Below are 15,242 nucleotides of genomic sequence, written 5' to 3' on the forward strand. Positions count from 1 at the left end.
CTAATGATCTGATGTATTCCTTTCCTCCATTAGATTGTCAACTCCTTGCGAAAGCCTAATCTGTATCTTTTCTTTATTTGGGCCATAGCTGGCTTTTAGTAAATGTTTGTTAATTTGAATTGAATAGAATAAAGAGAGCTTGATGAGCATCAAGAAGCTGGGAGTTCTCAGTTTGAGAAAAAAAGTCTATTTTGAATTTTACATCTTGGTGTCCCTAAATATTCCGTGACCATGAACTCACTGACCTCCATAATCATCACATATCAACTTAGGGACATTTAGCGCCTTGCCGAAGGTCATGGAAGAAGGTAGCAACAGAATCAAGGAAAACATCTTGGTCTCCACACTTGCACTTGCAGAAACACTAATAGATTAACATATTTGGATTAAAAGCAGATGCATTCTAAATCTCATTTCCATAGTTGATTTATGAATTTTTTATTTGAAAGTTTCCAAACAGCATAAAAAAGTATTCTGATGATAATGATGTGGCTGACTTCTGCCCAGCAACAATGAGAGCCCTGTCTAAATCTAAATCTGCCCAGTAACAGGGGGCTCTATCTGCTGACAAGAAAACCTTGTTATTTTCTGTGTACATGACTAACCCTTATGGTTTGCGCCCGTATCTTTGAATGTTGCAAGTTAAGTTCCCTGCGTTGTGACCACGTCCCTGAACTGTTTTGTAAAGTACCCAATATACCTGTATCTCCTTTCCTGCCTCCCCTTACGCATCTGCTTCCCCTTTCCTGACATCCTTCCCTGTGGTTAACTGCCCATGTAGAAGTATACCCCCCACCCCTAGCTGAGTGCCCAAAACTTGGGTATAAAATTAAGCCCCTGTCTTATCTGAGGTTGCTAGTGCTCCTAAGGACTAGCCCACCACCTTTGTGACAATAAAGCTCTCTTGTCTAGGAGAACCACTGGCCCCTGAATTCTTTCAGGACTCCAAAGATCATCTACCTCTTCAATAGCTTCTGTGTGAAATCTTTCTACTTATATGTGGATAAGTTTTCTCTCCCCAGTTGATTCTGTCTTTGTATCCCCAGGGTCTGGCACAGTGACTAGCATAATGTAATTGGTCCTTAATAAATGCTTTTATATTGACTAAATAGGCTCGCTTGTAAGTAGCAGGCTGGCTGATGTAAATATGTTTACACGTGTATAAATTTCAGAGGAAATTTACTTTATAGTCATCTCCAAAACTTGGAAAAAGGCATTTTGTGAACATTGAAAACTACTCACTTATCAGAGCTTTATGACATACTCAGATAGGGTAAAGAAAAGAACTGGGAACACCAGTTGAGTGTTCTCCTCTCTACCCTACACACACTCCTTCCTAAAACCCCAATGGGAGAGAAAGGAAAAGGTTGAGGGGATTTAGAGGTCCCCAGGAAAGGTGAAGAGGGGAGAACAAAAAGAAGAGGGGTGACAAAACGCATAAGCAGCATGGTGCAGCAGAATGAACCCTGAGTGAATTTAGAGTAAAAGGATGTGGGCTCAATTCCTAACTCCAGCAAGTTATTAGTTGTGGGACGTTGGACCAGTCACTACCTCTTTGAGTCTTGGTTTTCATTTGTAAGATACGGGATTGGACTGGATGGATTCTAAGGTCCTTTCTAGCATCATAACCTTCTCTGGACCTCAGTTTCCTCCTTTGTAAGATGAGGGAGCTGGATGCTCTCTAAGGGCCTGTCCATCTTTAAAGCTTATGATTTATAACACTCACATGACAAACTAAGGATATTTAATGCTTTGCCCTAAAAGAAGTGGCAGGGGCTCCCTGAAGTGGTTTGTTCCTCCTAGTTCAAAATTTGGGAAGAACATCAAGAGGCAGAACCTGGTGGCTGCTCCTAAGGCCTCAACCCTTTGAATTGAGCTTAAGTCCTTGCCTGGTTCAAATGCCTTTAATGTTAAAAATATGACTTTTTGATGCAAAGAAGGGGAAAAAAGGAAGCCTTAGAAAAGGCTCACACCATACTGAACATCAGAGAGCTTTTACTAAATATTTTTGGGGGCTGGGAGACTAAAATACTCCGAAATGCATATGATAACTATAATCATGATAACAGAGGTTGATGCCATTAAGACCATAATCTTATATTTGGTGAGTACTTTTCAGGAGAAGCTCAAGCAGTCCGTGGGAATTGTTCAGTTTGTTCCCTATACCCAGTGGGGTGGAGAGGACAAGGACAGTGGAAGAGGCTATTAATTTCATTTGGCAGATCAGAAACTGTGGCCCAGAGGAGTACATAAATAACCTAAGCCAAGTTAAAATTCCCTCCAAAGAGATATACTGGGAACTTCAAAGCCACCCCCCACAGGCTTTCTGACATTTTGCTGCATTCCAGGTACAGCTGTTTTCTTTCATCCCAAGATTCTTTCGAACCAGTAAATCACATCTTCCCATAATGGCTACTCATTCATGAATCGTACCAAAGCAATACTTTTCCCTCCCACTCAACAAATTTAGAGTTCATTTGAGAGTAATCTAAACATTTTTTTTATTTTTTTAAAGCAAGCAGAAAAACAAAACACTTACCTCCATCTGCATTGGAAAAGCTCTGTGGAAACAAAAGTGGGGCAAACCATTACATTTCTGGCGAACATCAGGGCTTTTCATGCAATCCTTACTTCTCTTAGATTCACCATAGATTCACTAGAATTTTAATGGGTGCTAGTACTTGACAAATGTTATCTCCTAGGAAATAACTCCAATGAGTTGCCTATGTTGTTTTTATTTATTTGTGGTTGAAGCTGGTTTCCTTCTTTCGCCTGGGTTAGAAGTGTAGTGGCCACTCATGGGCTGATCCCAATGCTCATCAGCACAGAGGCCTTGACCTGCTCATATGTCTGACCTGGGCCATTCACCCCTCCCTAGGCAGTCTGATATCTCCTTGCTCCTTGGGGGTCATCAGATTGGTGCCAGACTCAGAATTGTCCTCTGGTTGCCATTAGCCCTACGGTGGCTTAGAATTTCCTAACTCAAGCCATCTAGCACCTCAGCTTGCCAGGGAGCAGGGATTACATTCATTTACTTTCACACTCAGTAAGAGAGGGTGATTGATGTCTTACAATATCATGGTCAAGGTGGGATTCTGTGTGAAAGACAAAAGCTTAATAAAAGAGATGCTGATACGGCTTGGAACTGAACGTCTGGAATGGTTTTTAACTGGCCTATGAATACTTTCTCTCATTTAATTTTTAGTTATGACTGTTGTGCTGAATGAGCAACACTATGTGAAAACATAGTGTACGGGAACAATTCAGAATCAGAATCCAATAACCCTCACAAAACGTCCATTTGACGTACATTTGCATAGGCTTACATACAAAATAGTCAGTTTTTCATGCAAATGAGGCATAAATAACTAGAACTTTATGTAAATGTCTGCATTACTTTTGCACAGTCAAGTCAAGCATTTTTAGGATCACTGGAAACCCCAGGATTGATAAAGTGGCAGCAGCCCCTGTTCATTTTTTCTAGCAGTGGGTACCCATGGCCTGGATGTTTTGAAAGCCAAGGACTAAAAGCTTTGCTTTCCTTTCCCTTCACCCAGGGCCTTCATTAAAGGTGAAATGAGTGGAGTAATGTTATTTAAGGAAAAGGCCCCCTGCATTCAGACATCTTCCTCCCACTGCCCAAAATTTCACTAATTAGAGATAAATTCGGACTGATAAAGAAATTAACTTGGAAAGGGAAAGGCAGGGTGGGAGGCTTGTAAAAATAAAAATCTAATTTATAGCTTTAAAAAGAACATTCATTTATGACTTACTGTAGGATTATTCAATGAATTTGCTTTTGTAGAAGAGATACACAGAGGTTTTATTGGGAATGTGAAGAGGAAATAACAAGGGGTAATTTAGAGCATTTTTCTTTGCCATTTAAGGGAGGGCAGGCCAGGGTGGGTCAGTAGAGTAGAGGGCTTTGGACAATAAGAAAGAAGTATAGGGGTGCTGAATTTATGGGGTCAGGAGACAGAAAGGCCAAAGACAAACTTGGCCTACCTTACAATTTTTCCAGCTGGCCTACTCCCCTGCCCCCTTTTGGGAAGTGAAATGAAGCTGTGATTTAACTCCCTGGCATCATCCTCTTGCCTTGCTCCATCTAGAATAGCAAGGTGGGGCATATTTAACTTCTTTAGAGAATTGGTTTTTTTGGATGTTAAGAAAAGGCGGATCACTAGAGACCCTATAGTTCTAACTCAGGAGATTCTCTATGAACACAGATTTTCGAGTTCAAGTAAATGTTGCTAATTACCTGAATCTCTGATATATTTATTAAATCTGGCCAGGCCAGATAGCCACTTTAAAATAGTTTATTAACAGCAAGTAATTTTAAAATTGAATTTTAAAAAAAAAAAACAATAGCCTATCTAATTCAGACTTTTCCCTAATGTAGACTGGACTTCTCTTCGAACATCCATAATGGGTGAGGTTTTACTATATTTCTTTATTTTAATAATAAAATTACACTGAAGGATATCTACCACTTGGGTATTTTTGAAGGGGATGCATGACTGGACTAATGGCCTCTGAGGGTCATTCTGAATTTGAGATTCCCTGATTTCATACTTCTTTCTGGATGGAAATATTCTTATATATTATATTTTCTTCACCTTCTGAAAGTCCTTGAAAGATTTCTCTGTTTCCTTTAGTTTCTCTAGGATGATTTGCTCTTTGGCAGATATCTGGGACTCTTCACTTTCTAGTGTCTGTATTTCCTGCTCCAGCCTAGAAAACACACAAAGATCAGGTTACTCTGTCATCCTGTTATATATTAAAGAGAACAACTTTTACTTATTGGGTGAACAGTAGCTTTCTTGATTTATCAGTCTTACACTTCAGTGAATTATCAGGTTAACCATCATTACTAGCATTTAAATAACATTTCCAACTTGAAAAATGCTTTATATACATCTCATCTGATCCTCCCAACAGCTACAGGAAGTAGGTGCTCTAATTTACTGATTTTGCAAATGAGCAAACTGAGGCCAAAAGAGGTTAAACAATTCACCCAACTAAAATGTCACACAGCTAATGAGTGTCTGAGGCAGCATTTTAACTCAAGTTTTCCTGACTCTGCCTAGAGGTCTATCTACTGTGCTATCTAACTGCTTCTTCCTCTTTTACATACACATTATTCTTCAGTAAAGTCCTACTCATGTCTCATCATGGCACAGAGTGAGACACTGGTTCTTTTTATTAACCTTTTTCCCCCTCCCCGCATTTCTTTATTCATTTATTTATTTTTAGTTTTCAGCATTCACTTTTATAAGATTTTGAATTTTAAACTTTTCCTCCTCCCTCCCCTCTGCCCTCTTTCAGATGGCATGCAATCTGATATAAGCTATACATGAACAATTGTACTAAAATATTTCCACATTAGTCATATTGTGAAAGAAAAATCAGAACAAAAGGAAAAAATCAGGAAAAAAATAAACAAAAAAGAGAAAATAGTCTGCTTCGATCTATATTCAGACTCCATAGTTCTTTCTCTGAATGTGGATAGCATTTTCCATCATGAGAGACATTGGTTCTTAAAGACTATGTCAGCAGACCAAAAGCTCAGACAGGAAAGTTTGTGAGTATGGACCCCGTAATGTACTGTGTGGCTATCATCCAAGTACCAGTCTAATAGCCTGAAGAAGCTCACCCTGATTTGCAGAGAGAAACATGTTTTGGCTATAGCAACTCAGGAACAACAACACACAATGGTATAGTGATTTGTACTAGCAGAAACAGGGTATACTGAGTCCAGATTACAAATGTTTGAATTACAATTTAAAATGATAAAGAGCAGACTTTCGTTAGTTGGGGGAAAAAATCAGATGTCTTTGTATTTGGGTGTTGCATCTCAACATATTGTAATGACTGATGCTGTTCCCTCTCCCTGGTGTGTCCTCAAGCTATGCTTGTCTGATTTTTACCATCCTTCAAGGTGGTTTGGAGTAATAGAGACAGGCCAGTACTTGGAGTTGGAAGATCTGGTTTCAAGTCTCTGCCATTTATCAGTGATAGTGACTTGGGCAAGTCATATGATATTTCCAAGTTTTTCTTTCTTTACAAAATTAGGTTAATAATGCCTGTGTTTTCTAACTCATAAGAGTAGAAGGTACTCTGTTGAAAGAACTTTGTAAACCGCGAAGCTGAGTTCTTACAATGATTAGAGCCCAGGTTAAATGCCATCTCCTTTGTGAAGTCTTCCCTGATTTTCCTAACTAGAAATAATCTTCCTAAGTTCATAAGGAACCTTATACCTTTTTATTTTCAGGTTCACATTCTAATTTTTTAAACATATAGGCCTTAGCAATTAATTCCTCAATCGATAAGCATTTATGAAGTGTTTACTACATGCCAGAGGCACCTTGGTTGAGTGGAAAGAGAGCTGGTCTTGGAACCAGGAAGAGCTGGGTTCAAGTCCTACCTCTGACACATATTTTCCCTGTGACCCTGACCAAGTCAATTAACCTCTCAGTGCTCTCAATAAGACTATAACAGAAGGCTGTGGCCTGCACTGGTAGAGGAAGTTTCCTAATTTAAGAATTCCCTGTGCCAATGAAATCACTGGTCCAGACACTGTCTCTATCCCTAACTATGTACCAAGAACCATGCTAAAAAGTGAGATATTTTAAAAGTATTTGTAAACCTTAAAGTTCTAGATAAATGCTAGCTATTATTATTAATTATTATCACTAGTGTTATCATTATTATTATGAATTGCTGAGAATACAAAGAAAGGCAAAAACAGTACCTGCCATCAAGGAAAACACATTCTAATGGGGAAGACAATATAGAAATAGCCAGACACATAGAAGATTCGTGCACAGTATATGAAGGCTGATCTCAGAAGGGCGGGCAGTTGACAGCTAAGGGAATGGGAAAGGCTATTCTATCTTCCCTATTAGACTGCAACCTCTGTGAGGGGAACACGAGTTTCTCTGCGTCCTCTCGCAGTGCTTACCATAGTGCCTCTCACATAGAAGTTAGTATATGTGTGTCGAATGAATATCAAGGAACGGATAAATGGATGGAATTTCCCTTTGATTCCTTTCGTAGACAGACATAACCTTCGTTCAAAGCATAATTCGTTTTTAGCTAAATGGAAAATAATGCCTAAAGCAAGAGTACTTAACTTCTCTTCAGAATAATGATTTTAATGGATAATAATGGTGAAAATAACCATCATCTCTAGAGTGCCTTAAGGTTTACAAAGCCCTCTAGGTATTAATAGATACAAGCATCCATTAATATACATAAATTATCATATAATAATTATACATTAATATACCTATATTAATACACGTCTCATTTGATTTTCATGACAACCTTGTGAGATAGGTGCTGTTTTACAGATGAGGAAACCTGAGGCATAGAGAGTGACTTACCTAAGGCCACGCAGCCAGTGTAGGAGGCAAGATCTAAATGCAAGTCTTCCTGACTTTAAGTCTAACACTGTGCCAACTAGCTGCCTCAAATAAAACACATGGGTTTGCAAAGGAAACCAATCACATTGAAATATGTTTATCAAAAAAATTTTTTATTAAAAGTTCATGCATCTCAAGCTAAGAACCACTAGTCTAGAAAGAGAAATTATTGTCTATCTCTGCACTCCCAGTATTCTACCAATGGGATGAAGGAAGGACTGATACGGTGGCTGCTGTTCCTCAGGAAAAACTTCCAATTATTCCTGAAAATCCAAAGTTTGTTCTATGGAGTCTCAAGGAATGATAGTGAGCTATATCTCAGAGCAACAGCAGTGGTATTTGAGGAGAGTCTTAGTAGCTGAGCCCCCCAATGACAAGAAATCAATCCAACTGCAAACTTTTAGCAGCTTCCTCCCTTCTTTCTAGAGGTATCAGACTAGGGGAGTAGAGACTGCACACACAGGTAGGTGCAGTTAATTTGAGATATTCATCGGCTTCGTTCAACTGCTTTTGTCTCGTCTTTCTTACTCCCAGAGCACTGGCAGGTGTCTTAGCTGCCATCCCAATCAGCTCAGGTATCACATGAACCTGTGTGGATTTCTTTGCAGGACTGAGACAAAAGGGGAAAACCGGCAGATTCCTTGTTTTTAAAGATATCGCCCATGGTTATTATTTAACAATCATTGGAGAATTATGTGAAAACAATGCCATCATATTGGAAAGTTAGAAAAATGGAGGGATAGGAAAGGTAAGGGCAAGCAAGGTGGTGCAGCATGGAGAGTGCCATGCCTACAGTCAGGAAGACTCATCTTCCCGAGTTCAAATCCTGCCTCAGACACTTACCAGCTGTGTGACCCTGGGTGAGTCACTTAGCTACGCTTGCCTCAGTTTTCTCATCTGTAAAATGAGCTGGAGAAAAAAATGGGAAACTGCTCCAGTATCTTTGCCAAGAAAGCCTCAAATGGGGTCACATTGGACATGACTGAACAAGAAGAAGAAAGGTGAGCACTTAATCAAGGTTCTTATTCTTTGCTTATCTTTTAGGATGATCTATTGTCTTTGATTCATGATATAGTGCTACCCCATTCATCTAGCATTGTCTGAAAATGGTGTGTTCCACATAAGTAAACCTATAATAAATTCTGTAACAAATTTAAATATTAATTTAGAGGCAGAGCCAAGATAGTGGAGAGAAAAAAAAAGAGAGAAAAAAAAGATACTGTAGAGAAGGCAGGAACTTGTCTGAGTTCTCCTAAAATCCCCTCCAAACAACTTAAAAACACTCCTCAAAATGAATTCTAGAGCGGCAGAATCTATAAAAGGATGGAGTGAAACAATTTTCTTGCCTAAGACAACTCAGAAGGACCGCAAGGAAGGTCTGTCTCACTCAGGAAAGTGCAGCTCAGGGCAGACAGTGTCTGGGCAAGGGCAGCGAGAGACTCTAGCTCCAGCACAGGTCAGCAACAGAGACCCTGTGGCACCAGTGTAGCAGGCCAGTGGCACAGTGGGCCCACCGTGAGGCCTCTAGATGCCTATGCAGCAAGCGAGACACCAGCCCCAGAGGTCCTGGCACAACAGGCGAGTATCCAGGCCCAATACAGTAAGTACTACCAGGTCTGAAAACCCCAGCACAGTAGGTGAGCCACAAGACCAGGAGGCTCCAGCACAGTAGGTGAGTGTTCAGGCTTAGAGACTTCAGCACAGTAGGATAATGTCCAGGCCCCTGGTTCCCAGTGCAAGAAATGTAGTACAATGCCCCCTGTAGACCTGAAGCAGAATTCAACTTTAAAGATCAAGAAATAGGCTAGAAAATGAGCACCCCCCCCAAAAAAAAAACCTTAACCATAGAAAGCTACTATGACAGAGAAGATCAAAACACAAAGTCAGAAGACGACAACAATGTCAAAACACTTTCACGCAAAGCCTCAAAGAGAAATACGAAATTGGTCTCAGGCCCAAAAAGACCTTCTAGAAGAGTTCAAAAAGGTCAAATGAGAGAGGCAGAAGAAAAACTGGGAGGAAAAGTGAGTTATGCAAGAGAATCATGAAAAAAGAGTTAACAGCTCGGTAAAGGAAGCACAAAAAAGTGGGAAAAGGTCATTTCCTAGATTGAACCTGGATCTTCCCCAGCTACCTGTATTGGGAATAATCTGGACGTGGGAACACACCTAGAGGCGCCTTTAGACGTAGACACTGGTATCTGACTCTCTGACATCTTTTTGGCATAGATTTATAATTCCTGTAGGCTTTCGAAATTGAACCATCTTTCAAAAATGGCGATGGAAGGAGGGCTCTTCAGGCTGAAGCATTTCCCCTACATATTCACAGACTTTCTTAGTACATTGTTCATTTTGTGCTTACTCCTCATGGGTCAATGGAGACGTATGAGCGTGCTCCCGGTATATCCCTAAATTCATGTTATGACACCTTTCTGAGAATCCCTTAGGGAGACGCAAGATAAGAAAAAATTCTAGAAAAAACACCTTGTCTCTGCACTTGGGGAGATTTGGGCTTATTCTTTGAGAAATATGGAAAATGAGGCACAAAAAGTCAGGTCATTTCTACCTAATAACCTTTAGGAAATCATGTCAGCTGGAAGTAGAAGTGTTAATTCTTGAAACTGAATGTTTCAAACACACACTGAATGCATGGAGATTTGAATGTTTGGCAGGAAAAAAAGAGTGTCCATCAGCCATTTCTTAGACTGTGAGATGAAGGGGTTGAAATAGACTATCTGTAGGAGCCCTTCCAGGCAAAACCTTAAATAATAATAACTTATTCATATGTTGTTTTGAGGTTTGCAAAAGCACTTTACAAATATTGTTTTAGCCTCATGACACTCTTGGGAGGTAGGTGCTATTATTATCTCCGCTTTACAGATGAGGAAACTGAGGCAGACCAAGACAAAGTGACTCACCCAGGGTCCCGCAGCTACCAAGTATCAGGCTAGATAGAGATTTCGGTCTTCCTGACTTTAGGTCCAGCTCTCTATCCACTGTGTCACTTAGTAGGGATAGGGACTGGACCTGTGATCCCACTAATATAAAGAACTCCCAGTCTTCCCACAAAATTCCTTCTACCAATACACATTGGCATTTTGTTCACAACTTATAGTCTCGGAAAGTTGTATAGGATACAGAGATGTTAAGTGACGTTTAAAGCTAGGTCATCTTCACTATGAGGGCGGATCTCTGTCCCCTATACCATTCTGCCTCTCTCTAACATAGGGCACTATGGGAGCAACCTTAATATGCTAGGGTGGTACCGTCTAAGAAGCAGCCAGGCAGCTCAGTGGAGAGAGCACTGGGTCTGGGGTCAGGAAGACCTATTTCAAATCTGGCCTCAGATATTTACTAGCTGTGTGACTCTTGACAAGTCACTTAATCTCTGTTTGCCTTGATCCTCTAGACAAAGAAGTGGAAAAGCACTCCAATATCTTTGCCAAGAACCCCCCGAATGGCATCATGAAGAGTAGGACATGACTGAATCACAACAGCACCACCTAGGGACAGTGGAGGTGGTGCAGGGGAGAGCTGGACCTGGAACCAGGAAAAGCTGAGTTCAAATGTGGCCTCAGACACTTACTAACTGTGAGATCCTGGGCCAGTCACCTAACTTCTGTCTACCTTAGGTTCCTCAACTGTTAAATGGGGAGATAATAACAGGACTTACCTCTCAGGGTTGTTGTGAGAACAAAATGAAATATTAGTAAAGTGCTTAATACACTGCCCAGCACATAGTAGGTGCTTAATAAATGCTTGTTTCCTTCCTTCCTTCCTTTTGTTGTTTTTTCAGAAAACTTTAGAAACTCAGAATTAGATCTCAGCCTGATAGTCCAGGAAAGTGTTTTGGAAACCCTCACTATCCCACCTCAGTTCTTCCCTGGTTCAACATGTCTATCTCATCTCTAAAGCACAGTTAAGGTTTTAGAGATTTGGGTCAGTGATAGTGAGAAACTGAGAAGGAAGAAAGAAGAGAAAAGCCAAGAAACAAAAACCTTCAAGATAACTGTAATAAAAACTTTTTCCAAAAAAATGGAATGGAGATAAAGTGCACAGTTTATATAGCGATAAATATCTTATATTTAAGTGACATCAATATGTAAATGAACCTATGGAATGCGGATCCTGGGCCAAATCTTGGTGGAATACATTGGATTAGATCAGGGGTTAACTTTTTGTATGTCATGGACTCTTTTGGTAATCTGGTAAAGGACTATCCAGTCCTTTTCCACAAAGAATGTTTAGAAATAATTGAATAAAACACTAAATTTCAATTAGAAGTTAGTGAAAATAAAGGTATATATTTTTTCATCCAAGGTCAAAAATCCCCCAAAATCTATCCTTGGAGAGGTCTACAGACTCTCTAGGTTAAGAACTCCTGGATTAGATGACTAATTTCATGAGGCCTAGACTCTAGGGCTGAAGAGCTACCCCCAAAACAAGTGGTCCTGGGGTTGACAGGTTCTCCCAACAGGAAAGGAAATGTCATTGCTTTCGATTTTCCTGACCAAAATCCAAGATCCCGAAGATCAAGAGCCAGGGTGGATCCCAATAAGCCTCGAGAAGCCAAATAGACATTTTCAGTGCTAAAAATAAAGGATCAGAAGGATAAGCAATTTACATCAAAGGTTAATTTAGTCTCTGGGGTGATGTGACAAGTATGCATAATAGCTTAGCGCTGGCTTGTTTAATTAATTTCCCCAGAGCTGAAAGAAAAATAGAAAAGGCTATTGGGGGAAAGGTGAAATACTGTAAGCATGTGGGCTTAATTCCCCAGCCAAATGGTCTTAAAATCCCTACCAGGCCTCAATATTCCAACCTAAAAATGGCCTAACCCTCTCATTTATCGATGAAAGGCTGAGTAAAGCATTTATTATGTGCTTACCATGGGCAACTGTGGTAAGTGCTAGGGATATGAAGAGAAAAGTAAATCAGTCACTGCTCTCAAGGAGCTCATATTCTAATGGGGAGAACGCAGACAGTGTTTTTCTCACAACAATCCTGGATTCCTGTAATCAAGTATTATTAATACTAAATAATAATATGCAAGAATTATTCTCATTGTTTTATAGATAGGAAGACTAAACTTTGAGAGATTAAGGCACTTGCCCACGGTTAAATACTAGTAAGTGACTGAGATCATATTCAAACTCAGGTGTTCTGACTCATAGTCTATGTCCTATGCCACAAGCTTGCTGAATTGGCCTGCTATGAAAAACACCAGACTTTTTGTTTTGTCCTAGGCCTAAATCTATGTGTGTGTTTGTCTTTTGTTCTTGAAGAGGACCATGATGTCAGGGAAATGATGACGTGATTTGGAGTTGACTGATCTGAGTGAGGGAAGGCTGTGAGAGGTCACCAGCCTCACCTTCTCCTCCAGAGCCATGTGGGTCCAGTGGCCAGATATTCACCGGGACGACTGGAGATGATGGCCCAGGATGCATTAGCAGACCCTGGCCCCTTTCAGACTAAGGTCTTTTCAGGTTCAGGTTCTCACTTTGAGTGAGGTAACGCCCATTCAGTGAATAGACCTCTTTAAGAAGTGAATTTTGGGGAGGCAATCGGGGTTGAGTGACTTGTCCAGGGTCACACAGCTAGTAAGTGTCAAGTATCAGAGGCCGGATTTGAACTCAGGTTTTCCTGACTCCAGGGCCAGTGCTCTACCCACTGTGCCACCTAGCTGCCCCACTAGGGCTAAATAATAATTGTGGGGCATTCTGATTGTGTTGGTGATTTTGCAGCTAGGTGGCCCAGTGGACAAAATGCTAAACCTGGAATCAGGAAGACCTAAGTTGGGATCCTTAGTCTTGGTTATCCTTACTTAGTAAGTGCCTTAGATACTTTCTAGCTATGTGACCTGGGGAAAGTCACTTAATGTCCCTGGACTTCAGTTTCCTCATCTCTAAAATGAGGGGGTTGATTTGGTTTCTCAGGTCCTTTCCTATGACTATAGAAACAAACAATTTAGTTACCATTCTGAACCAATTTTAATCCTTTCTCATGACAAGTATAAAATCACATGATGGCCTCCTCTCCTCATTCTGTTTTTCAGCTTCAAAACATCTATCATTCTTGTCTCTTGTATATCACACCACTGGAAAGTCATTTAAAGAAGCTAAAGAATTTGAAAAAAAGAAGCCTCTGAAGTGACTGTCCTGATGTCTTGGCTTGCCACCAAATATGAGCAACACTACAGTCAATATCAGGGATCCGGTAGAAAAGAGATGATTCTAGGGGTGTGTTTCATTGCCTTTTCATCAAGCGCAAAAACCAAAAATCATCTTGGGTCAGTTGCTTATATGTAAGACATGTGCTATCATATAGATGGGTTTCACAATGTATACTCTCTGGCAGCCTTCCAGTTCCAAGATGCTGGGGCAGTTACAGGGTGTTCTAGCCCAGTAGATATGTGGTAAAACCCTTCTATGATGGCTCATTCTTGTGTTGGAGAGAGCATGGGTTCCTGAGGGCAGCTTTGGTCCCAGATGAAAAGGCTTTGAGCACAGACTGATGAGATGTTTCTTTTTCAGGAACCATCCTCACTAGGTTTGGAGAGGCTTTGCATAAACAGGTTTGCCAAATGTTTTATCCAAAGAAATCGAAGTCAGAAATTGTTCTAAGGAGGTGCAGCCTGCCTTGGGCAATGGATTGGTGGATGACTCCACTGGCTGCCAGTGTGATAGTCAAGTACTCGGGCTTTCAGTTTCACTTTTCTGTTTGAGTTTCTGTTTCCCAGGAATTATTTTCTCTCAGCTCATGTGGTCCCCCTTCCAGGGTTAAGAATAGTTACTGCAAGTTTCTTCCAATCTCCCATTTTCCCCTGGGGTACCTTCTTTCAAGAGATATGACAAAAATCATGAGGGCACTCTCAGGACTTTTCCATGTAGGTTTCTTTTCGGGAATAAAGATCCTTTGGTTATGGGCAGGGGGTGAGTTAACTCAGTGTTGAAACAATGTCCTGCCTTTTTTTTGTTGTTGTTGTCATAAATCTCTCATTTATGGGACCTATATCACATTGTAAACAGCAGGAAGTTAGGTCTCCAGGCCAGCTATATTAAATGGGGCTGCCACTTTAGGGCTAGAGCAAATGGATCACGGAATGGCTAATTGACACATATACTTTAATAAACATCACTAACCTTATATCTCTCTCTTTCCATTGCTCCCTATGGCCTCAAGGAAAAAAATATGAAATCCTCAGCCTGTTATGTAGTATATAATATGCATATTATATAATATTATATATACCTATATATTCCACAATCTAGCTCCTGCCCACCTATTCTAATTTGACTTCCTTTGGCTTCCCTTTGTGTATTCTTGCTATGGGACATTCCATTTCTTGCATATCTGTGGCTTTGTACAGCAAATTCCCCTGCTCTAGAATGTTCTCCTTCCTCACCTTTACTTCTCAAACTTCTGAGAGTCTTTGGAGGTGTGGCCTTCTATTCCAAGCCTTTCCTGATTCCCCAAGTAATCAGTGCTCTCTATACCTGTGAGTTCCTTCTTGGATCACTACCTTGTTGTGGTGGAGGGGCTTGTGTGGCTCAACTAAACTATGAGCTACACCATGCAGGGTTGTTCAAGACCAACAAGGTCATAGTGGAGAATTCTGATGATAGGTGATGCACTAGAGAAGGAAACAGCAAACCACTCCAGTGTCTTTGCCCCATGGACAATATAGTCCTTGGGGTCATGAAGAATCGGACACGACTTAACAACAAAAATAAATCGTGGGTAGAACAGAACTGTCGAATTTGGGACCCGCAATCCTGCAACATTTCCATAACCAGATTAAAACATAATTGGAAAATGT

The 15,242-nt window shown here is 40.5% G+C and overlaps 1 protein-coding gene across 5 annotated transcripts in view; it reads right to left on the minus strand.

Moving 5' to 3' along the window:
- PALM2AKAP2 (PALM2 and AKAP2 fusion) overlaps positions 1-15,242 on the minus strand; it is a 553,253-nt gene that overhangs the window by 289,797 nt on the left and 248,214 nt on the right. For all 5 annotated transcript variants that reach the window (XM_036741809.1, XM_036741813.1, XM_036741812.1 and 2 more), the window contains exons 4-5: positions 4,617-4,731; positions 2,540-2,561 (exon numbers count right to left, since the gene is read on the minus strand). In XM_036741809.1, coding sequence (XP_036597704.1) covers positions 2,540-2,561; positions 4,617-4,731 — 137 coding nt within the window. The remainder of the gene's footprint in view (positions 1-2,539; positions 2,562-4,616; positions 4,732-15,242) is intronic.

This window comes from Trichosurus vulpecula, chromosome 1 (assembly GCF_011100635.1).
Source record: "Trichosurus vulpecula isolate mTriVul1 chromosome 1, mTriVul1.pri, whole genome shotgun sequence".
In the NCBI taxonomy this organism is placed as follows: domain Eukaryota; kingdom Metazoa; phylum Chordata; class Mammalia; order Diprotodontia; family Phalangeridae; genus Trichosurus; species Trichosurus vulpecula.